The sequence below is a fragment of the Quercus suber genome, unplaced genomic scaffold, assembly GCF_002906115.3.
Source record: "Quercus suber isolate HL8 unplaced genomic scaffold, Cork oak 2.0 scaffold_374, whole genome shotgun sequence".
Lineage (NCBI taxonomy): Eukaryota > Viridiplantae > Streptophyta > Magnoliopsida > Fagales > Fagaceae > Quercus > Quercus suber.
Window position 1 is genome coordinate 168686 of NW_027069826.1, and position 25114 is coordinate 193799.

General features: G+C 32.7%; 2 protein-coding genes across 2 annotated transcripts; one reads left to right on the top strand and one right to left on the bottom strand.

The window, feature by feature from the left end:
- Positions 1-892: 892 nt before the first annotated feature.
- LOC112034511 (equilibrative nucleotide transporter 3) lies at positions 893-5870 on the bottom strand. Its single transcript, XM_024067326.2, has 10 exons — positions 5493-5870; positions 4663-4730; positions 4477-4581; positions 3586-3741; positions 3280-3423; positions 3070-3175; positions 2006-2181; positions 1763-1923; positions 1288-1546; positions 893-1197 (listed from the first exon to the last, which is right to left on the bottom strand). Exons 2-10 carry the CDS (start codon positions 4702-4704, stop codon positions 1090-1092), a joined length of 1257 nt encoding a protein of 418 aa, XP_023923094.2. The 5' UTR covers positions 4705-4730; positions 5493-5870; the 3' UTR covers positions 893-1089.
- A 2433-nt stretch (positions 5871-8303) lies between these two features.
- LOC112034513 (triacylglycerol lipase 2) lies at positions 8304-17158 on the top strand. The gene is made up of 10 exons (XM_024067327.2): positions 8304-8542; positions 14632-14797; positions 14892-14999; positions 15133-15273; positions 15360-15470; positions 15581-15724; positions 15826-15866; positions 16034-16113; positions 16203-16298; positions 16572-17158. The coding sequence occupies exons 1-10, from the start codon at positions 8304-8306 to the stop codon at positions 16892-16894; spliced, it is 1449 nt and encodes a 482-aa protein (XP_023923095.2). The 3' UTR covers positions 16895-17158.
- The last annotated feature ends 7956 nt before the right edge of the window (positions 17159-25114 follow it).

Sequence of the window (25114 nt, forward strand, 5' to 3'; positions counted from 1 at the left end):
TAAGAGCCTCAATATCTCACATTCATATACAACGTAAAATGCCTGATGTAGCGAAACAAAAAGAAAGAAAAAAAGGATGGTGGGCCTGGGGCTTGGATGTAACGATATTTGCACATTATTTCCTCCCTCTTCAACATTCTGTTATTGCTATTAGTGGACTCAAGCTAGCTCATAACCTGCTAGAGGGATTGACGGTTGGAATATCACTCCATTTTCACTTAAATTAGATGATTCAAATTCATGGTTAATATATATATATATATATATTTTGAAATTAATAGTAAACAGTGTGGCATTAGATACAACTTTTAATTTGTAATATTTAATCAGAATCATTAAATGGATCTGTTTTAAATAGAGAATCATTTTTTCTTCGTATTATGCACTGTATTATGGTGTGTGGTTGGTTAGTTCTTTGAGCTGTAGATCACTCTCTCGAATCAGCCTGTCCACTTATGGTAAGATAAAGTGAGGATATCAAAGGTATCATCGGAAACAAGTATCATTTCTACATGTATTCATCAAATACAATACATACGTATTTGATGAATACATTGTTTCCTTCACAATTAATTAAGACCAGCCATATTAAAGAAAAGAAGAGTGGAACAGCAGCAATCAAGGACAAACGAAATGAAGGAAAGGTTACAAGTAAGGTAGAGTCTGTGTTTCTCTAGAGCTTCCATTTTATTCAGTGCTATAATGTTAGAGGTCTTCTTTCACTTCCAGCAAGTTATGCTTCACTGCTTTTACTTCAAGCTTCTATTGGAGGCCTTATGTTTTCTGTAGTCTGAAGTTTGTTGCATCTGTACTAATCATTTTCTTTAAAAACAAATTCCATCATACAGAAAAGGAAGGAAAAGAGTTGCTAGCTTTGGGAATACGATGTGAGTTTGATGTGGAAAAACTCTTTTAATTCAACGCTTAGAACATTACAGAACATTACAATTCAGAAAAAAGTGTGGAAGCAAGTTCTAAAGAATGGCTCACATTTCATATTTCCATCCTAAATGAATATTTATCCCATAATATTTTTTCCTTCAAAATCTAAAAACATTTCACTTCCTTCAAATCAGCCAGAATCAGCACTCACCAGCCTTTACCTATTAGCCATAACCAGTCCAGTGTTACCCCTGCAAAAATACCTCCTAGAAGAAACAACACCAGAAGGTTTCCCAAGGCATTTTGCTCCGGTCCCTAGAAGTATCGGAAGCATATAAGTTCTCTTAGAAATCAACTTTAATTTTAAAATGTCTGCTACTTTGGAGTGGCATTTAGTGAACTAACCTTGTAGCCTTTTGGTGCAGAAGTCATGACACAAACAGTGAGATAACCATTAGTTAACCCCAAGAAGGATGTCAGCAATATCATCCAGCCCTGGTCGCCATAATTTGCAGTGAAATAGAATGCTGGAATGAGTAAGAACCGAGAAAGGATTGCTATCATGAGACCTTTCCGTGATTCCAACTTCAGGAATTTCAAGAGTGGAATGTATCTTCCGATGAGATCACACACATTATACATTGCTATCAAAACAAGAGCATACCTGAAATTATCACCAGTTACGAGAACATCACCACACATACACACAAAAAAAGAAAAGCATACAGAGAGAAATGGATGGAATAACATATCTGAAGATGGATGGAAAGAGAAAAAAAATGATAATTAAGGAAAGAGAGATGGATGGAATAAATAATTTACTGGCTGAAGGAATCAGCCAGGCACTAAACTAATATTGTAACTGTGGATACACACATACCATGTACCTAAACTGTGTGAACCAGTATCTTCAGATAAGAACCCAGGGAAAATAGATAATGTCAGCACATATATCAGAAACATATCGAGTGCATAATCAATGTTCTGAAGTAACAGTTCTTTGTTGCTTAGCCGCTCAAGTTGTTTTGGATCTTCCTCTGCCTGCAAAATTTCAATATCTTACCAAAGATTAACATAATTACTAGGGATTTTTTCTTACATTTCATTAAAGAAAGAGAAATGCCTGTTGATGTGGTAATGTTTGGATGCCACCAGCAGCAAGGTCAGCTGAAACAGTCTTTGATCCTTCTGAGGCTGCCTTTGAGCGGTAATACTTCACAATTGGGAGTTTTGGAAAGACAAATGCATAGAGAAGAACACAAAGAAATGCGAAAAAGGTGGAAAGGGAAAAGAACACAACTGCAGTGGACACAAAATAATTTAAGTTTTAGAAACATTGTTTCAGACAGTGTAAGAGTATGCTTTTCTGTCTCAACTAATAAATTATCAACAAAAAAAGGGTAACGTAGAAAGATGACAACAAAATCATGTTTTCTAAGCAACAAGCAAGAAAAGAAATCAGCACTCAGTAGTAAGCAAGAGCCATTTAATGAATTGCACACCCTTACAATCAGAACATGCCCCCAAAGTCAGGCATACCTTGAGTGACAACTATTAAATTTTAAAAGAGCCACATAAATAAAAAATGGAAGTAATAGAAATGCAGCTATTATATCAATTTATTTGTCTTATGCATTTTATTTTATTTATTTGATAATTTGACATTTACAATGGAAAAGTGGGGATTTGAACCCTAGAGGTGTTTCGTTGAAAATACTAGGAGCAGCCAATTGTGCTGCAAGGCTCTTGGCATCTTCTGACCTTTTACTTAATGAAGTATTAGCATATACTACTCATTAATTTCCTGTATCACTCAAGTATTAACAGTAATGGATGCAAGAAACGGCATGCAATCAGAAAATATCTGAGATACACATATCTAGACTTGAAATGAATTTGATGAGCTCACAAATAGAGAGCAAGAAACTCATAGTGGATTGGGATCTCAAATTAATCCTGAGTCAAGTTAACAACCATCCAAGATGAAGAAACACAGCATGTACTATGGAAATCCATGAAAGGACACACAAAATAACAGGGATTTGAAAATAAGGATTCCTAAAATATAATAGGAAATACGTAACCACAAAATCTAGCATTTATTGTTCAACAATAGCAAAAGTGGTGGGATGTTCTCCCCCCTTTTTTTTATATGGGAATCTAAAAGTAATAGGGATTTGAACATACGGGCTCCTTTGCGAAGACCATCCCTGGTATTTTCAAAAGCTCCTTTTGTAATTAACCTCAAAGCAGAGGTTAGAGCCCCTGATGCAGCCAAACCAGCAAAGAAAGACTGAAAATTATAAGACAAGTAACCAATCATAAACTAAAAATTAGATAAGGTAAATGTTCTAAGAAACTATTGAACATGTAATATTGCAAGTCATGAATACTGACCTGAACGAATTCAGGATGCATGAAGGAGAGATCCCCAACCATTCCACCCTGTACATGAGCATCTGCAACTCCAAAAGCACCGCTAATGGCACATAATCCAATAAAAGTTCCAAGTCCTCCTTTTCCAGAAGTTGCTAAATCCAACTATGACAGAATAATAGAAGATAAAAAAAAGAATGGAATTAAAATTATCTCAAAGAATTAATAATTTTCTTTTGAGTTAATAATTTATGTAATGAACAGGATCTGGTAGAGTTCAGGTGTATATTAGAATATATAAGTATTGTAAAGGCAGACTGTACGTACTACTAAAACCAAAAGAGAACTTATGAAAAACAGGATATATCCAAAGAGGTTTCTTCGTCTAGTATTGATTTTTGCTTCCTTGTATGCTAGAACGGAAAGTACTCCAAATGCAAATGGCTGATAAACAAGAGTAAGGACCCTTGAAGAATGGTATTTCTGCACAGGTAAAAAAGAAAGAACCTTAATCACTCAGGAAATTTATTGCTGCAACAACAACTATTAACATTCTTATAATTAAAACTTAGAAAAATTCTAAAAGATGGGAGTACAAACATACATTATGGTTCACCAAATTTAGACCTATAACATCATAAAAAAGATATTCATTGGGTAGTGGTACTATCAAGAACAACTCTGAGTTAAGGTAAAATGAACCCAATTAAACAAAATGATAACATAATAAAATCAATTTATCTGATTCTGGACAATCAAACAAGACTAGTGTGTAAATCTATCAGGATAGTTGTTCTAGATTTGTCTATAGAATCACCATAATAAAGATGAAATCTGTGAAGCAGCATGGGACAGCAGAAGAATGATAGGGGAAGAGAAGAATCTCCGAGACTTTCACAGACTAAATAGTTCAAAATCTTGATAAGTTTTAAATGATACCAACTAAAAGCGTGGTCAATTTCAGTTTCAGTGACTTGATTGGGAAAAATATGAAAGCATGCTATTGAACAAAGTAGTACAAATCTCTGCTCAAACTAATATGTAATGCAAGTTTAATGAGAAAAAACAATGAGGTTAGATCATGTAATTAAATCGTAGAATTTAGTTTTGATGAAAAGATTTGCAGGCCTGCAAGTCATGGAAGGCATGCCTTTACAGATCCAAATATCTCCAAAAGCTAATATAATGAAATAATGCATAAAAAGAGACTTGGTTTACCGGGAACAAGTAAGAATAGTAATCTCCTATTGTCAGCATACTGTTCCATGAAAAGAGGCACCCATTTCCTAGAAGCCAGCATACTACAATTGCAATAAATTTTCCCTGTAAATGACAGCAGATGTAAGTCAGAGTTTTCTGCAGCAATAATCCCTAGTTGAAGGAAATGGATATTTGATCACAAACCTCAAGATTGGCAGGAGGCACATTTTCATGAGGGGTTGCCATGACGAATGTTTCCTTCCAACCAGGTCCTACAAGTAATTGCAAATCATGTATCAATGAGTAGTTATTTAGTAGTCCATTCACTTTTCATATATATATATATATATATATGTTCCAGTCCATGCCTAGTATCTCAATTGGACTTCTTTTAGTATATCCAGGGTATGGCCCCTCATGCTTTTGCACTCCCTTTATTGTTAAAATAATTCTAATTTATTAGGAAAATGAAACTACACCGCCTATATAATTTGACTTCCTAGTGTGAAATGCCACTCCATTGAGTTGCTTAAGCCAACCATTCCATGATTTTTTACTCATAATTTAATCATAACCATTCCACCTATTTCTTGTAAATATAATCAAACAATGAACGCTCATTTGAAGAACACAAACACTGTTCAATGAAACAAGAGACTCTTCACATCTACAAAAGTATTGCTCCAACCTATTAAACAACTCATCTTTATCTACAACCAATCAAGCTGACTTTTAGGCTTAATTCATCATTAAATTCATGGCCAAAAAAAAAAAAAAAACATTTTCAAATTACTCAAAACTCTAATTTTCAGAACCAATAACCCATTAATAAAAAACCGAACAAAGAAAACAAAACTCATTCATCATTTAAGGATATTCTTCACAGACACACACGTACTACGACACAATCATTCCATACGTAAGAACATAGATTAGGCAGAGAGAAACACGAAATCAATGAAACATCTATCATATGAAACAACCAATAATACAAGAAGAAGAAAAAAAAAGCAGAGGCAGAAGGTAGAACTCACTCTAAGAAGCTGTATGGAGTACGTATCTTCTTGGGAATCTGGAGCCACCGTGTTATTTTTATCCACTTGTATATATATAAGATACTAGGAATCCCAATAAATCTTTTACCAAAAAAAAAGGGAATCCCAATAAATAAAAATATAAACTTCGACAATAATGGACAGACAGAGTATGAAAAGTCTGCGCTGGTTGTTTTAAAAATAATACGGTATAAAAAAAGGAAAGATGTTTTGGTGGTGGACGATAAGATTGACTATAGCTGTTCGAAGATTGTTACTTTTCTTTCTCTGATGCCGTTACGATACGAACCAAAACGGCAGGAGATTTCGTTCCGTGTTATACTTATTTTACATTCCCATTTGAATCTTTGAATGGCACTCGTTGACCAAACTGATTGATGATTTCAAAATTCAATACTAACAATATAGTCGCACCCAATTTTTTGTTTTTATTTTTTCTTAATTTAGGCATGTGACAAAATCATCTTCATCATTTTAAGTAATAGAGCGGCCAGAGCATTTTTGAGGCTGCCAGTTCAGAACGGTGAGCTGTGTGTGGTTAAAGGATCCCCCACCTTTATTGGTTCGATGCTAGTAAACTTCTGTAGCTTTATAAACTGTTTATTTATTTTTCCTCCTCCGCTAAAGCCGCTTTATTTTCTTTTAGATATTTTATTAAAGTACGCTCTTAGAAGAAAATTTTTATTAGAAATTGAAAAAATTGTCAAATTTTTTGACAATTTTTTTACTTTTTAGTAATTTTTTTTAAAAATGAATTGTTAATGTAGAGCATATATTAATCGGATCATTTTTTTTAAAAGAAAGTCGCTCTGTTGTAAAGCAATAAAAGGGATTTGGCAAAATAAATTAATAAGCCATAGGTTGAAATTGATTGATGTCTTAATCTGATGATAAAGAACTATTATTAATAGCAGGCGTCATAGATTAACTATCTCTAAAAAAAGGGAGGGGGGGGATGTGATTTGGCAAAATAAATTAATAAGCCAATCACATGTTACCATATTCCATTGGTGGAATGGTCGGTGTATTTTTGGAGGAGCATTCATTTGGCTGAGGAGGTTGTTAAAATAATGATTTTAAAGTCCTATGTAATTTGTCAACTTGTGGATTACTGAACCACGTGCACAAATAGTGAACCCCTTTGGAATCCCATGAAGAGCGTCTGAAAGTTTTTAAAACCAAAGGTTAAGCAAAAGGATATCAAATAATCAAAACCAAGGCTAAACCCATAAAATCAATTAATTGATTAAGTACATCTGACCAGGTGAAACTAAGAAATATTTTAACCCCAAAAAAAAAAAAAAGTTAAGAAATATTTTGGTTCAAATACATGACCAGTTCTTTAAAACGAATGTTTTATTTTATTTTATTTAATGTTGATGTTTGGTTCAAATATATTGCTATTTTATTTGATATTTTCTATCTTTTAATCAATCTGAATTTTTTTTAAATGTCTTTTTATCTTTAAGCTAAGATATTAATTCTTAAATTTACAACTAATTGCTTTTAATATTGAAAAAAAAAAAGACATGACCATCTTCACAATCATTCAATTAAAAATTGCAATTACCGTTCTACAATGACACTTGAGTGATAGAGGGCTAAAATTAAGAAATTTCTTTTGGGTGAATTATAAAATTTTACTTTAAAATTGGAGCGAATGACACTTTTGCTCAAAACTGAGAGGAAAATGATGCTCTCTGTTGGTATTTTTTAAAAATATTATTGTTACACTAGACGATTATTTGCTATTATGTGGTGGTGGCGGTGGCGGTGGCAGTGGTTGTGATGGTTGTTTATTATAATAGATATATTATTTTATTGTGTTAAAAGATAAAATAAAATTATTGATGTTAGATGTTTTGTAAAGTGAGAAGGTAAAATAAATAAGTAGTTTTTATGGTGCTAAATAGCTAAATTTATAGCTCCACCAATGTAGATGCTCTAAGAGGAGTGTTAGTTGGTGTGTGGGGGGAATGGCCAGTGTATTCGGATTTGGGATGATAAATGGATTCCTAGTTCTTCTTCACATAAAGTTATCTCTCCTAGAAGTTCATGTCCACGGGTTTCTTGGGTAAGTGATCTAATTGATGTGGATAAGAAGACCTGGAATTTGGATATTCTTAAACAAGCTTTCCTTCCTTTTGATGTTGAAAATATTGCTGGAATTCCCGTAAGCAACCGGTTGCCAAGTGATAAACAAATCTGGTGTGAGACTCAAATGGTTTTTTTACTGTTAGGAGTGCTTACAAGATTGCTTTGGAGATGGAGGGATCTAATGTGTGTGGCTCTACTTCAGATAGTAGAAGTTTGCGTTCTTTCTAGAAAAAAAATATGGAAAATACAAGTACCTCACTAGGTTAGAAACTATGCTTGGATAGCTGCTAAAGGCATTCTTCCTACTAAGGCCAATTTAGTCCTTAGGCATGCAATTGCAGATGATTTATGTGAGGAGTGTGGAATGCATGCTGAGTCTTTATTACACCTGTCCTTGGAATGTCCTAAAGCTCGAGAAGCTTGGAGCTTGACTAAGTTTTCTCATCTTTTGTCCTTAATGACTTTCCGTAGCTTTATGGATTTTTTATGGTATATTGAATGAAGGCTAAATAGGCGAACGAGGATTTGGCTTTGGTCATCACCATTGTTTGGGCTTTGTGGACTAGCAGGAATGAAATTCAACATGGTGGATTGAAAAAGTGTGGGAAGCAGATTATACATTGGTGTATTCAATGTTTGGATGAATAATGGACGGCTAATGTCATCCCTCTGAAGACAGGTTGTGGATTAGAAATGGGGGTGCCTCCAGTTGGTTTAATGTACAGAGTGAATGTGGATGGAGCGGTATTCTTTTCTCAAAAAACTGCTGGTGTGGGGGTAGTAATCAGAGATAATGAAGGGAATTTCATTGCAGGACTTAGTAAGAAGCTTCATGCTCCTTTGGGGGCCATTGAAACTGAAGCTAAAGCTTTTGAAGCTGGAATTGCTTTTGCTGGGGAAATTGGTATTTGGGATTTTGTACAGGAGCGAGGGTGATTCAATGGTCATGGTTCAAGCATTGTGTGAATCTGCCCTAGCTCCTTCTTCGGTGGTCTCTTTGGTTTATGGAATTGCAGCAGCTGTTCATGATTTCAGAGTGTGAATTTCTCACATGTTTGTTGTAATGGAAATATACTTACTCATTTTTTAGCTAAACATGCTTACAGCATTATTGATTACTGTGCTTGGATTGAAGAGAGTCCTTATTTTATAGAACAAGCTCTTCTTCATGATGTTGTAGGAAGCAAAATTTTAAGCCAATTATAAAATGTCATATCAAAATTTAGTGACAAATTTTAAATTAATAAGTCATTAAATTAATTAAATTAAATGATAATATGTGTCATCCAAATTGACATTACATTGGCATATCAAAATTTGCCACGTGTCATTTGGCCCACAAGATAAAGATAAATTTCTTATTCAAAATTTATGGATAATTATCTTTATTAAAATAAATAAAATAAAATAAAGATAAATTTTCAATTCAAAATTGAAGGATAATTATCTGTATTAAAATAAATAAAATAAATAGAGATAATTATTTATCTTTGTTGATTATTATCTTTATCAAAATATGATCTTCATCAAAATAGATAAATAGAGATGATTATCTCTAAGAAGAATTTGGGCCAATCAAGAGTATACTACATATTTTCAAGCATATCAATTCAAAGTGGAGCTTATCCTCTGAAACTACTATAAATAGAGAACATCTCTCTCATTTTCAAAATCAAGTTTTCAAGAAATTCAAGCTCTGAAGAAATTAACTTGAAGGACATTCAAAGGACTTGAAAAACATTTGAAGGACTTGAAGAACTTGAAGAACAACAAATCTTTAACAAGCTTAAAGTTAGAGGTTTGTTGTCAAAACCATTTGATCCATCTTCCAACCAAATTGAAGAAAATTTTGCATTTGAATCAAGACCATAAAGAAGATAGAATTAGAGGAGCACTTTTTGTAAAAGAGTCAAAACAGATATTTTACTCATTACTTGATTAATAAAAAATTATATTCGTGGAGCACATTTTTCAATTTGTTTGATTTTCTACAATTGATAAATTTTGTGTTTATAGATGCATCTATGGCTTTTTCTATTTAATGAAGTTTCTGTTTGTTATAAAAAAAGAAAAAGAAAAAGAAAAAACTGTGTGTGTGTATGTATAAACCCTTACTAATTATCTAATATAGTTCGGTTTTCACCTAATAAAAATCTGATCATATGAAACTATACACAAACTCGTACCATATATAATTATTCAATTCAATTTGGCAATTCATATAATTCAAGATTTAAGATGCTAGTCACTAACCTGTGATCTACTGGATGAGTTTGAAAAAAAAAATCATTATTTTTGAATTGGAGTATTTAGCAAAAATGCATGAAATGCTTGTAAATACGTGACGACATTGATAATACAACTATATAAGATACTAGTTGGAAATTATTGATATAAATTTTAGAAAGTAGGAAAATTACAATAATTTGAAATACAAAATAGAATGCTATCCAGTAGACATTGAAATAAATTTTTTTTAATAAAAAAGAATTGTAATCATAAATAGGTACACAATATAACTTTAAAAAGAAAAAAAGAAAAAAAAAAGAGTGGACATAAGAAAATGAATTACTATTTACATAATTGGAAATTCTTTATTATTATTAAAAACAAATATATAAAGAATAAAGTTTAGCTACAAATTAGTTGTAACCTAAAACTATAAATTTATTCAATAAAATAAACATTACTATATATTTTGAAAACCTAATCGTTAAATTGTATGTTTTTTACGCTCTTAATACACTTGTCAAATTTTATGTCAATCGGATATTATTTACTATATGATCTAAAAGCTTATATTTTATACATAATTTTAAACTACAAAAATTTGCAATTTAAATAATTTATTGATGACATAGCTATTGATTTTTAATTTTTTAGAAATGTTGCAAGTATGTAGGATATAAGAAGAAGATGTAATCTAATGATGGATTTATTGAAATTCACCTCCAATAAAAAGATATTGAGTAATGTTGTAATTTAAAGTTACAATCAATTTTGTAACTAAATTTTGTCCATATAGAAAATAACTTATTTGATTATTTATTCATCATTTAAAGGATTGATGTTTATTGTGTGTTGTTGTTATGGAAATGAGTTGTTTGCAGGTAAGATCAATTTGTCCCGATCCTAGTTTTTAACTGGTTGTAAGTGTTAAAGATATATTAGACATATTAACTCAATGTAATAGGTCCACTCCTACTTGTACTAGTAGTCTAGAGTTTAGTTGCCTATATATACTCATATTATAGTTCATTATAACACATGCTTTGTACTACACTCTTACATAATAAAGATGTGGCTCCTAATGGATTCCTTTGTAGATGTAGGCCAATAACGCTAAACCACATAACCCTCGTGCTCTCAGTGTTCCTATTCTATGTTTCACATTCTGCATCTACACTAGCATATAACATGATATAACACATCACATTTAATATATATTTAACATGGTATTAAAGCCAAACTTCGTTCTTGGCATTAAACAACTATCTCTACACAACAAAGAAGATTCATACAAGTGTAGCACAGATCCACAATAGTGTCCACGCTTGCTTTCAAATTAGGACCCATTGCATCACACAGCTCTCACGGAACCACCATTGTTGTGTCGTTGTCGTGTCTTAGATCACAAGCTAAAACAATATGTGTCTCTCTCTTTTAGATCTGTGCACATTGAGGCTTTGCCTAATGAAACCAACCACACAGACGTGCTTAACGGCCTACCGTGACCAAAACCCAAGAAACTTGTCCCCATCGGCAGCCGCACACGCCTTCATGCATGGACAAAGGCTTCGATCCTCCTCACAAGTGCTGCCAAGGATTCTCAACTCCTTGATCAGATTTCGGTCACACGCGCCACTATATAGGCCTTGTTGTCCACCGATTTACGAAGCCCAAGAATCTGGCCCTTATCTGAAAAAACACGCGCTAACCGTCAGTTACACATGCCTCCTAGGTCTCGCACACACCAAAAGACTTCTGCTAACAAGCCCTAGAACACGTCAATGACACATCATTAGATGACATCAGCAATATTGCAGCATAGATCCATGACCTGAACCAAAATAGACCCTGAAACCTGGATCTGACCAAGATCACTCTAACCATTGCACTGTTGCTGACCGTTGACTTTGACTAGTTGTTGACTTTGACTTTATGGGTTAACCATTGACCAAAAGTCAAAATTTTCAAAAGGGCCTATCTTACTCAGGTTTGTAGATTTCGATTTTGGACTCCATTTCTTCATTTAAAGCTTCAAAATTGGTTAATTGGCACATTCTTCATTGTGGTTTCTTCAAGGGAATTATTTAAGGTATCTTTTCATGCTTATCCAATCTCAAGCCTTTATTGAGCTTTTCATCTTGAATTTGAGGGAGAGTGTTAGAGATATATTAGACATATTAGCCTAATCTAATAGGCCCAAGCCCACTTTTACTTGTACTAATAGTTTAGGGTTTAATCGCCTATATATACTCATGTTATAGTTCATTATAACACATACTTTGTACTACACTCTTAAAGATGTAGCCCTTAAGAGATTCATCTGTAGACGTAGGCCAACAAGGCTAAATCATGTAACTCTTGTGTTCTCAGTGATTCTATTTTATGCTTCCCCTTCCACTTCCACTCTAGCATACAACATAATATAACACATCGCTTCGCTAATATATTTAACAAGGAGCTAGCTAGGTCGCAACACATAAAGGACAGAGAGACTCCTCCTTTATTGGTGTGTGGTAGCTTTGCATGGGCAATCTTGTTAGTGAGCAAGTCGCAAACCCATTATGAATTGCTTTGGCAAACTTTTTCTAGGGCTCAAGCACACCAACTAAGGCAACATGTAGTCCCCCCAGAAAATACATAAAAATATGGAGAATTATAAGTAAATTCGGCACGTTATAAAGCCAATACAAATAAATCAAAAGACTACTTAACAAAACTAATTTGATTTTTATTTTATCACTTCAAATAAGTATCAACTCACTTCTAAAAATCTTTACCACATCAATTATCTTCTCCCCAAAAAAAAAAAAAAAAAAAAATCAATTATCATCCAATTAACTTAATATATTTTCCTCTTAATTAATCAACATACTTTTAGTTCGCCTTAAATTTGAACGTTTGATATTACCTCCTCTAAGGTTTGGTGGGCAGTGGCGGTTCTAGAAATTCTTTTTAGGGTAGTCATTAAAAACAATTCAATTAGAAAAATTTAATAATAATAAAACTTGAGTATATTAACATTACAAAATAAAAACATATGCAAATACATAAAGTTTTAAAATTTCCTTTCACAAGTTTTCATATTTTGAAATCATTGTGTGATATGATAATTTCACTATTAATGTTATCAGCTACATCTTTTTCAATGTACAAAACCAAGTTATTATTAAGCTATTGATCTCTGATTCAATTACTAAAATATTGCCTAAATAAGTACTGATATAAACAAAATGCATTATCTTTTTGAAAAAATATATCATATAAATCCAACAAATTCGGTTAAAGACCAAAGTAAGCACTGACAGACTAGCTATTTAAAGAGTGTGCATTTTTTATATATAAAAAAATAGCGATTTTAAAATATGCTATTTGAAAACACAATTTAAAAAATCACAATTAAATGTTTCATTTAAGATTTTAGGCTAATTTTTTGTTTAGGTAATTTTTGAAAAGTACTATGTCCACAATATTTTTGCGACACTTTTACAACAAAGTCTAGATGGTAAGTTTTTACTGATTTTAATTTGAATTTACCATTGAAATTATTATTTTTTGTTTACTAGTAACATTCTGTTATTTAGAATTTGTTACGAAAATATTGCAAAAATATTGTGAACATTGCATTTCATGCAATTTTTTTGTTCTACTTTCAATGGACCAAAATTTTGGAGAGGTTGAATTTTATGTTTAATGAGCTCAATTGTTATTATGAGTGTTCAAGTTTTAAAGGTGGTCAAAAGGCCTATATTAATTTAAAACTCTCTGGACCAACCTCATTGGATATTGGCGCCACCCCTGTTGGCGGGAGGGGAAGGGAATGACACCCCTTCAAAATTTAAGTGAAATGACACCCTACTGTTTTTTTTTTTAGGTTTGAATGGAATCAAAGAGTTAGTCCTATCATTAATAACAGTATATAAAATTTCAACATTTGAAAGGTTTCACTGACGAAGTCTTATGCATGGTCAAAAACTGTTGGCTACAAAAGGGAAAAGCATTAAAGCAGATATAGTAAAACAAATCAACTGTTGCATAAGAACCTAAGTATGTGTTTGGATTCTCTGTTCATGGTTGCATTTCACGTTTCACGCGTTTTTTTTTTTTTTTTTGTTCAGCCCACAATTGTTGACAAGTTAATTATAAACAGTACTCTTGTATACTGTTCATAAATCTCATAAATTACACTTTTTAACAACTTTTTTTATTAAAAATAGGTCTCACAACATTATTCATATATTTAAAAATTATTTCACTAAAACACTTTTCAAGTTTTAGCAAAATAAATTCTATTTAAATGGACCCTAAATAAGATCTCTAATCCTTTTAGCTGAAAAGGAACCAAAAAAAACAAAGGAAAAGAAACTCACACCCTTCACATATTACTACTGTATAAATGTGGGTAAGTAACTGATTAAAGTGTGTTTAAGCAAAAATTAGTGGTCCCCACAATAAAAAAAAAAAAGCTCTAAATTAAATGCTTAATGCTCCATATTGACCTTTTTTATTGCGCAATTCAAACCGATCAACAAAGCCGGGAGTAATTGATCCAGGGCTTATTAATTTAGTATAACCAGTTCAGTTGCCTTCTAGGCTCAAACACTTGCCCGGTCTAGAATTTCCTCATTTTATTATCAAGATGAAACCGAACTATAGAAGGAAGTTACACATTCTACTTCCAAAATTTTCTATATTTATTGATATTAAAGTAGACCATACTAAAACATATGTAATTTAAGTCACTAAACAACATACTATTTTGTCTCTATTTGGATTCTTCAAGCTTAAATAGCAGGAAGTGTGAAATTTGTTACACCACTGAAATGAGAATGGATTACACATCAACCACTCTATTTCTAGCTGTTCTACTATTTGCATCAGCAGTTGCTGATGACATTAGTCATGAGAGTCTTTGCAAATCTATGGTGGAGACAAAAGGCTATATTTGTGAAGAACATAAAGTATCTACCAAGATTGCATGATTTTTAGTTTATAAAGCCTTTTTATTTTGTGACTTAAACTGGTGTCTAATGTGATTAAACTTTGATGGTTCAGGTAACAACAAAAGACGGATATATTCTTGGGGTGCAGAGGATTCCGGTGGGGAGGACTAGTAAGATGGCAAATAGGCCACCGGTTTTGTTACAGCATGGGATTTTGATGGTTAGGAGTTTGGACCCTCTACACCATATATTTGAATTATGTTTCTTTTTGTATGTGTGCTCGTAGGGTATTTTAATTTATACATGAAAAAATGTAACATCAATGAACTAAGTCAAGTTATGGTTGGTAACAGGATGCTGCAACATGGCTGTTCAATTCTCCAAACAAATCTCTCGCTTTCATTTTAGCAGATAATGGGTTTGATGTGTGGATGGGTAACAATCGAGGGACAATATCTAGCCGTGGACACACTTCACTCAGTGCCATTGATCCGGTTCTCTTTGTTTATCAAAATGTCAACTGCATTATATGAACCACATTGAAATATTTTGTAATTTTTAATCTCTTCTTACCCTATAGGCTTACTGGGATTGGACGTGGGAGCAATTAGTAAGTGATGATCTTCCTGCTATGTATGACTATATACATAATCAGACAGGGCAGAAACTGTACTATGTTGGGCATTCCTTGGTAAATATGTGGAATTGTTGCTTCCATTCTATTTACGGACATTACTTATCTTTTTGGGTTTTTCTAGGCATAAGATAGGTGAAACTAAGGCCAATTTTTCTAATTTGTAGGGAACTTTGCTTGCTTTAGCTTCCTTTTCACAAGAGAAGCTGGTGAACATGACAAAATCCGCTGCTTTGCTTTGCCCAATTGCTTATACAGGTCAGGTGACCTCGATGTTTCCAAGAGCTATTGCCAATACATTTCTAGCCGAAGTAAGGAAAATTATGAAAGTCTTCTGCTCAATTGTGAAACCCCATATTTTATTATTATCGAATTCAATATCATAACTCTTTTTTTTTTTTAAACTTAACAGGGCACATACATGCTGGGTCTCCGTGAATTCATCTCTGGAGGGTGAGGAAGCAATTAGCCATCTTTATATTTCAACATTAATCAATATGTACAACTATTTTCTCACTTGCTGAGACTAGTTTAAAAATGTTTTGAAACATTCCAAGTGAAGTACTTAGCCAAATTGTGAAAAATTACACCACTAACTATCTTCTTTTCCTAGTAAACAGGTCGGTTGTTGGCAAACTTTTGGAAGGTGTCTGCCACTTACCACTCATTGATTGTAGCAACCTGGTTTCCACTATTGCAGGTTGTTTTCACTTGCTTAACTTGATAAATATAATCTCCCTTTCCCTTTCCCTTCCATTACTGATTTAAATGTGGAATTTCTATTTATAGGCCCAAATTGCTGCATAAAGCCTTCCACATATGATGTTTTTTTGGATCATGCACCCCAGTCAACGTCAACAAAGAACATGATCCATTTGTCTCAGAGTAAGTCTCTGAATTTTGGATACTCAGCTAAGCTCAACTTTTTCCTTTTTAAAACCTTGTATCCTTTGAACATAAAAATAAACCTATGTGTGCATGTCTGATATCTCATTGTCATTTAGCCGTTCAAGTCCAAGGCTTTATTACAAAGTTACACTACCAATAGTAAAAGTTGTTTTATTTCGATTGTAATTAATAGGTTTATTTAATTGAGTTCCATAAATCACAAGGACTTTATACATATATTAATTCTTCGTATTTTAAAATTTTGGATAGTGCTCAGAGCCGGAAACGTAGCAAAGTATGATTACGGAGACGAAAGTGAGAACATGAAGCGCTACGGGCAGTCCACTCCTCCTCTGTACAATCTGACACGCATTCCTAAAGACATTCCTCTTTTCATGGGTTATGGAGGGGCGGATTCGCTTTCTGACGTTAATGATGTGAACCGTTTGCTGGACAACATTAAGGATCATCAGAAGGACAAGCTTGTGCTACAGTATAGAGATAACTATGCTCATTTTGATTTTGTTATGGCTGAGAATGCGAGAAGTGTAGTATATGATCCTCTGTTGGCATTCTTGAGGACCCATGCTTGATTTTCAGAACTCTTTTAGAGATCCACTACAGATGATTCTTTGGCCCAGCAAAATATATCTCATATTATTTGTAGTGCACCTTAGATTTGATTTTAACTGTGTTTGGTTAAACATTTATTTTTTGGCCCAATAACGTTGTAAGTGGTAAAAAGATACACGAGTTAAATGCCATACAATTAAATGAATGTCAACGAACTCACTTGGTTTGATTGAAAAAGCTTGCTTCCCTTTCTCATCATTCTCTAATCACTAACTTATGCAATACACGGGTAAAATAATTAAAAAAAAAAAAAAAAAAAACACCGATGACAATATTCATATCCACAACATCTCTACGATCATCACGTATAACAGCACTGATTCTATTTGCTATTTTATTTTCAGTGCCGTGAACGGGAATAAGAGATCCAATTCTATGATGATTTTGGCTATTTAAACGAAAAACATATGAAGCAGTACTGCCATTATTCATAGAGTGATCAATAGTAAGTAACCCTCCAAAAAAAATGAATGCGAAGAGAGTTATAAATTCTTATCCCTATTCAAAATTTGATCGACCCCTGATAATTACTCATATTGAGTAATCTTCCAAAAAAAGGTGGAGGGTCTTTCAAAAAAGTAAGTTCAATTAATTTGTATGTGAAAGTGAGGGGAATTAGGGAAACAGCCATTGTTGCATTCGTATCTGACAAATAGAAAACCACCTCCGATAGCCTGGAAATTAGGCTTTTTTTTTTTTTTTTTTTTTTTTTGGGTTTTAGTCCAGCTCCACCATCGATCTTTTAATTCTTTTTCATTTGGGACCTCTCATTGTAAGCTATTCCCCCACTTTTATATATAAACTAGTTGCAAACTCACGTGATGTGTGAGAATAAATAATTATATTTTAGTTATAATATAATTTACTTGTTAGCATTTTCCTTTATAATTTGTTATTCCAAAAAATTAAACAATTTCTAAAATTATTTTTCATTTATCTATCTCAAAAAAATATCATCATTTTATTAGTTGGATTTGTTTGATTGATATTATTTAGTTTTTAGGCGGTCCATATTTTGATACATTACGTTATTGTGTGTTATTCCTAATTTGTTTTTCCTGTATAACTAAACTATTTGAGTTTCAAATACTTTTTCACTCTCTTAAAAAGATATTATTATATTTATAATTTTTCCTATCGTAGAAGTAGTTTTGAACTATTAATTGGGTTTTGTTTACTAATATAGATATATGAGATTGAAACTACATATTTCTTAGATATTTCTAAAAGATTATACCATATTATAAATTTAATATTTAAAATAATATGTAGGAAAAAAAAAGTAGACTTTATGTCTAAAATTGAACATTTCACCTATTGAAATGAAAAAAAATAATTTGTACAACAACATAAAGAGAACGTGATCTAACAATTTTTTTTTTACTACATGTTGTACAGTACACCAGCCAGGGCATGGGAGAATGCTGACATGGCTAGATTCGGACCCTACACGTGGAATGGTTGTGAGGAAGGAAAGGAAAGTCGACTGGGATAAGGGAACTCTGGTCTGTGCCAACGGTGTGATCACCTTGGGGAAAGTAAGATTTGCACCTGACATGGACACCCTACACTCACAAAAGGGAGATAGTGACCCCCTTTGGTTAGAGGTATGAAATCCTTCCCTCGCATTGGCTATGCTTGTGCTAGACCACTATTGGGGACACGTGCATCGCTCTCAAGCCCCCTGGTGTCCCTTTCCTTTTCCAAGGTTTGTTCCCCACGTAGTGGCAAGGTCACCTTTCATGCCAATGTACTGACCTCGAAGTGCCCCTTCTCTCTCCCCCAGCCACTACATAGTACAATAGTTGTATTATGGTTTAAATAGGGGAATCATAATGTGACATTTGTCTAGTACCTAGCAACACTCCTCGGACTGTAAGAGGAATTTGTTGCTGGACTATTAGGGTAAGAAGCAAAAGAGAACAATAGAGAAAAGGGTAGAAAGTTTGTGAGGATGTGAGATAGAGAAAAGGTCATTCCTTTAGTGAAAAAATTACCACTGTACGAGGGATACCTCTATTGTTACATAACACAAAGCTTGATAGAGTAAGGAATATTGATCCTTGCTTACCCGTGGTTTTTTCTCCCTTTTAAAGGGTTTTTCCACGTACATTCCATTGTCATCTTATCTTTCCTTGCATTACTTTCTTTTTCTCTCAACATCATGGTGTCAAAGCTTCCATTTTTATTGTTTTCAAGCTTTTTCACCGAAATGTACTATTAGATAGCCCCCACACACACTTTCCACACGAGTTTTACAAATCTAACTTGCACATACACATACACTTTCATTTATTAAGATTGAATTTCCTTTAACTGGATTTTCATATCATATTTTTGTTTCTACGCTTCTTTTGAGTCTTCTCCTTCGCCACATCACTATTCTTTTTATTATTTATTTTTTACTTTTAATTTTTTGACAATATTAAATATATAAATATATTGACTTTACAAATTCATCTTAGGTAGTTTTAACTTTATATATTCATCTACTTTAATTTTGATGTTAGGACTAAATAATAAATCAATGAAAGATTAAAATAAAAATATTTTTTATACATATTCATCTTGGGTAGTTTTAATAGTTGATAGATGCATTCAAATACATAGCCAAGATTGTATTTTGATATAAATTCAAATTCTCACTTCCAAAATAACTAAGTATTATGTCAAAAAAAAAAAAAAGAAAAGAAAAGAAAAAAGAAGCAAACAAAAGCTATAAGAAGGAAAGAGAAGACTTGTGATGGAAAACTTAAAAAATCAAACACACTACCAAATTGTATTAACCCAAAATAGTATTATTAAAAAATACAATGATTCATCAACCTAAAATAAAGTTGCAAAAAAGAATAAATAATATATATATATATATATTTTTATTTTTATTTTTATTTTTATTAAATGGAAGAGACCGTGTGCGTCAAGTTAAGGATTTGGAAGAATGTTAGAGATTTAAAGAGAGAGGGAGTTCTTCTGCATTAGGTGGGGGGGGGGGTGGGGGAGAGATATGGAATAGTTGGGTTGTTCTCTTAAAAAAAAAAGACTTAAATAAAATAAATAAATATTATTAGTGATGTTAAAAAAAAGTTAAATAATTTTGTTTAAAAAAAAGTAATAATGATGTGACAAGCTCTTCAACAAAAAGTCAAAAGTTTCAATTATATATATATAGATTATCATTCACATGTCATATGGAATAGGTTTATACCTTTTTTTCTCACCTGAAATGCAAAAATAAATAATAAAATAATAATAATAATACGATGAGACCTTTCTTAAAAAGTAAAGAATTCAAAATGTAATTAATTGGGCTAATAAGATAAAATGAATTTCCGAAATATTATTCATAAGAAATTACCCTTAAAAAAATGGTTGCATTTAACATTTTATCCATCATGTAAAAGTCATATGTAGTGTTTTTGTGTTCAAATTGTAACATCACGATGTATTTTCATGGACAAGAACTATGTTCATGCGTTTTTAAAATTAGTTATATATATTATTGGGGGTAAAGTTGTGACTGGCCTAAGTTCATGTCTAAAGTCATATTTTAAATGTCGTATTAGACTTATATTCTTCATTTATAATTGTTGCCTGTTTTAATTTTTTTGGTGAATGATTTGATGTGAATTAATTACGTAAATTTTATTTCAAATTATTTTTTGATTTTGTACTAATTTATTGTGTGAAGAATATATATGCTTGTTTATTGGCCATGTCTAACACCTTTTCTCTCTATAACTTGGCCTCCTAACTTAATTTAGAGGATTTAGATCAGGTTTTATCCATTAATTTTTTTTTTTGGTATTCTTTTTTATTAGATGTTAACTAAAACGTATGCTTTGTATTCTGTTTTCTTTTATCTTGTACTCTAGACACAAAGCCATATAAATTATTATTTTCTTTCAACATTTCTGGTAATAATAAACTCCAATTATACTTATAAAAATTTTGAGGGTTTTTCTTAATTAATTTTTCAAGTTATAACTTAAATTAATTAGTCACCGATGTAAGTTTTTAGGGTCATATTTTATGTAATTGGCTAATTCTTTGACAAAATCATTTTACTTGTAATTTGGTAGATCTAAGTTGGGTTTAATACATCAAGAAATATGTCATTCAAGCATATCAAGTGTGTAACCAAGTGCTTTCTAATCTTCATTGTTAATGAAGTAAAAAAATTTGCAGCCAAAAACAATCATTCAAGTTGTTAAAGTTAGTCATGTATTGGAATATGTGCAAGAGGGTTAGTCCCAAATTGGAGACTTGTGTATCAAGGGAAAGAAGGCAACTACAAGATCAAGTTCAATTGGCTATTGAAGAAAATGTTTAACTGTAGGTTGGTATTTTGGGATAGGCCAGAGTAGTGGTAAGATTCCTTATACTTGTAACCACTTGATTGTTGATTAGTAGATTCTTGGGAATGGTGACCTTAAAATCACCTAGTGGAGTTTTTGCCTTACAAGAGGTTTTCTCCATTTTTCAACAAATCACCATATCAATTTAATTCCTGTTGCATTTAGTTTAATTGGTGATTTGTTGATGCCTTCACGATTTGCATGCAATTTAACATAATTAATCAACTTTAGTAATTGAATTAATTAACCGGCGTCAAGCAATCATAACCCAACATTAGTTTTTTAGCAAGGTCCCTAATGTTGCAATTCTCACAAATAGGTATGATGATGCAAAAAAATCGTCAGTTGAGTTCTTGTCTATGTAGATGGACAATGGCGTCGGACTAGCCTAGAGACGAACCTGCAATAATGAATGAAATTGGGAAAGCAAAATATGTTGGTGTGGTGTTTGCCAAAAACCATCCTATGATCAAGTTAGAAAGGAATTCCGTTGAAGAATATTGTAAGAGAATTCAACTTGGGATTAGTTTTTGGTATCAAAATTGTGTGTTCCTTATGGATTCGTTCCCTTCTCATTTTATAGTTATCTTGGCCTTAATGAGCAATGGATCTCTACATTCATTCTCATTTGTAATGGATAATGTGTTATAAATCAGTGTTTTGATGTGGATTATGTCTTTGTTACCATTGCTCCTTCTGTTACTTTTTGACATAAATTCTTACTATAAATGCGTAATGTATATTGGGTGGTCCATGACGACTGACGATTCTAATAAAATTTGGACTCATTAGTTGCCCCCTTAGTCTTGTCTTCGTCTATGAGAAAAGATAGGAATATAGTGATTCGTCACTTGGTTTTCTATGTACAGCACATTTATTGTGAGTTGATGTTTCATTTATTCCAGTGACACGTGTATGGCTATGATGGTCTCATTGTGTCAGTTTTTCTCAGTTTTCACCGCTTTGTTTATTTCGTCTTTTTCCCTCTTTTTTCATTTTCATTTCATTTTCTTTTTGTTGGCGTTTCATTTCTCTGGAGCTTCATTCTTCCTCATTGCCATTTCCTCCATTTTTTTTTTATGTTCTTTCTTTGAACTCTTTCCTTTCCTTCGTATTCATCTTTTCATGGTAGATTATTCCGAGGTTAGACTAGATTTGTAACGCACCAGCCCTTTAGACAAAAAGAAAAAGAAAAAAAAGAAGGGTGGTCAGTTTTTTTAGACCCATGTGACCCCCACCTACCCCAACTATTTCGCACCACACGATCTCATAATATCTCCCTCCCTCTTGGCCGGTCCATCTCGTCATCTCATTTGGTTCACTTTTCTTTTCATTTCACACTCCTCCCTCTTTCTCTCTCACTCTCACTGGTGTACCTCCCTACCACCATCTCCCCCATCATTTTTCCAGCAAGATCACTGAAAAACTCCATAGGAAAAAGTTAAGGCTCACTCATCTCTACTATTTGAGATAAAAATTTCTAATCTTTTTGGTGAGTTTATATGTATTGCTAGAGGCTTTTTTTATCTAAGTTTTGATAATGATACCCATGTGATTTATGAATTTTGGAAGTGATATTCATGTGTTTATATGTATGGGTTTTGTCTTGGTAGATTTATTTGATGAGTGGGTTTATAGTTTTTACAATGGTGGCTAAGTGGTGAAGATTTGGGGTTTTTGGCTTTCTAATGTGAAATAATTGATGAATCTAATTTTTATTGTTTATTTGGAGCTAGTGGAGGATTTACTTTTGGGGTTTGTAATAGTGGGTATTGTTACATATGTTGTTTCATGGGTCTCTTGAAAATGGTATATATATATATATATATATATGGTGGAAGAAATTTATAAAATGCTAGGATATCTTATTGTAAAGGAGAAGATTTGAATTACATGATTATAAATTAGAGTCTATGCCTTGTAATTAAATTGTTGAGAAACTTTGGAAGTGGAGTACATTATTTATGAGGTAAAATACTTAGGCTGCCTAATTAATTTCTTATTTAGCAATTTATAATTCGTAGCTAGATGCAATGCTTGATACTTATCGTGATAGGTTTGCTTCACATCGTTTAGGTTCTAACTAACCTCTTTTAGAGCTTTGGATATAGGCTTTTGTAGGTTGCAAGGTAAGAAGCTTTTTAATGGAATTTTAGGAAAATAACCATGTTGCATAAACATTGTTTTTGGGTCAAACACATTTTGGAATATTATTTGTGGAACTATGTTTTTTTTAAAAATATTGTGTTGTGACCCTATTATATATGACTATTTATGAATAGTGCATCATATTTGGTAATGTATATGGGGAAATGCATGGTTTGTTAGCTTGGAAAAGATAAGTATCTTTTATAAAACTCTTGGGAAAGGATTTTATGGATTTATTGCACTATTTACAAATTCTAAAGATGTTTTTATCTTGACTTGTGATATTTGGGAAATTGATAGAAAATCTTATTGACAAGAAACGATTTTCGAAAATTTGATAACCTTATGAATATATTGGGTATTTCAAAGGTTTTTGTGAAATTACTTGAAATTGAACTACGGTTTTTGTGAAATTACTTGAAATTGAACTGTGTTTTAATTTCATGTAAGCTATGAGCTCTTCATGTTTTTACCTTTGGGCTGTGACATGTGATTACCCAGCCAGATGCTATAGTTTTTGTGACATTGGTATCTTGGCACCCTGTCTTTGTGGCGGATTGATGTTTTTGTGGCGTAGTTGATGTTTTCATGGCATAACTAATGTCTTGGTGGCATAACTGATGTCTTCATGAAATAAATGATGTATTTGTGGCATAACTGATGTTTTCATGGCATGCCTAACGTTTTTATGGCGACTTGTCATATGGCCTTGGGTTGGATTTTCAAGTTTTAAAAGGGTGTTTTAATAGCTCACAAAAATAGTATGTAGTTTCATGTTGAAATATTTTGAAAAAACTTGGACCATAAATGTTCATCATCACGAAACTTGCATTTCTCCCATCCCTATTAATTATGCTACTTACTAGGCTTTAGCTTATCCCACTCTCCAATAGTGTTACAGATAAATTAGCTACACGTTAGGCATGGAGCTTAATTTATTGGTGGTGATTGGAGTACTATATTAAATTGGGAGACTTGGACCATAAATGGTTGGTGATCAGTCTTGCAAAGTTGAACGAGGTCATAATCAATTCTATTGGAGGTTGGGCACTTGAGGTGGAGCTTATAACACGTTTTTGTAAATTGGAGGTGGAGCTTATAACACGTTTTGTAAATTGTTCATCATCACGAAACTTGCATTTCTCCCATCCCTATTAATTATGCTACTTACTAGGCTTTAGCTTATCCCACTCTCCAACAGTGTTACAGATAAATTAGCTACACGTTAGGCATGGAGCTTAATTTATTGGTGGTGATTGGAGTACTATATTAAATTGGGAGACTTGGACCATAAATGGTTGGTGATCAGTCTTGCAAATTTGAATGAGGTCATAATCAATTCTATTGGAGGTTGGGCACTTGAGGTGGAGCTTATAACACGTTTTTGTAAATTGGAGGTGGAGCTTATAACACGTTTTGTAAATTGTTCATCATCACGAAACTTGCATTTCTCCCATCCCTATTAATTATGCTACTTACTAGGCTTTAGCTTATCCCACTCTCCAACAGTGTTATAGATAAATTAGCTACACGTTAGGCATGGAGCTTAATTTATTGGTGGTGATTGGAGTACTATATTAAATTGGGAGACTTGGACCATAAATGGTTGGTGATCAGTCTTGCAAATTTGAACGAGGTCATAATCAATTCTATTGGAGGTTGGGCACTTGAGGT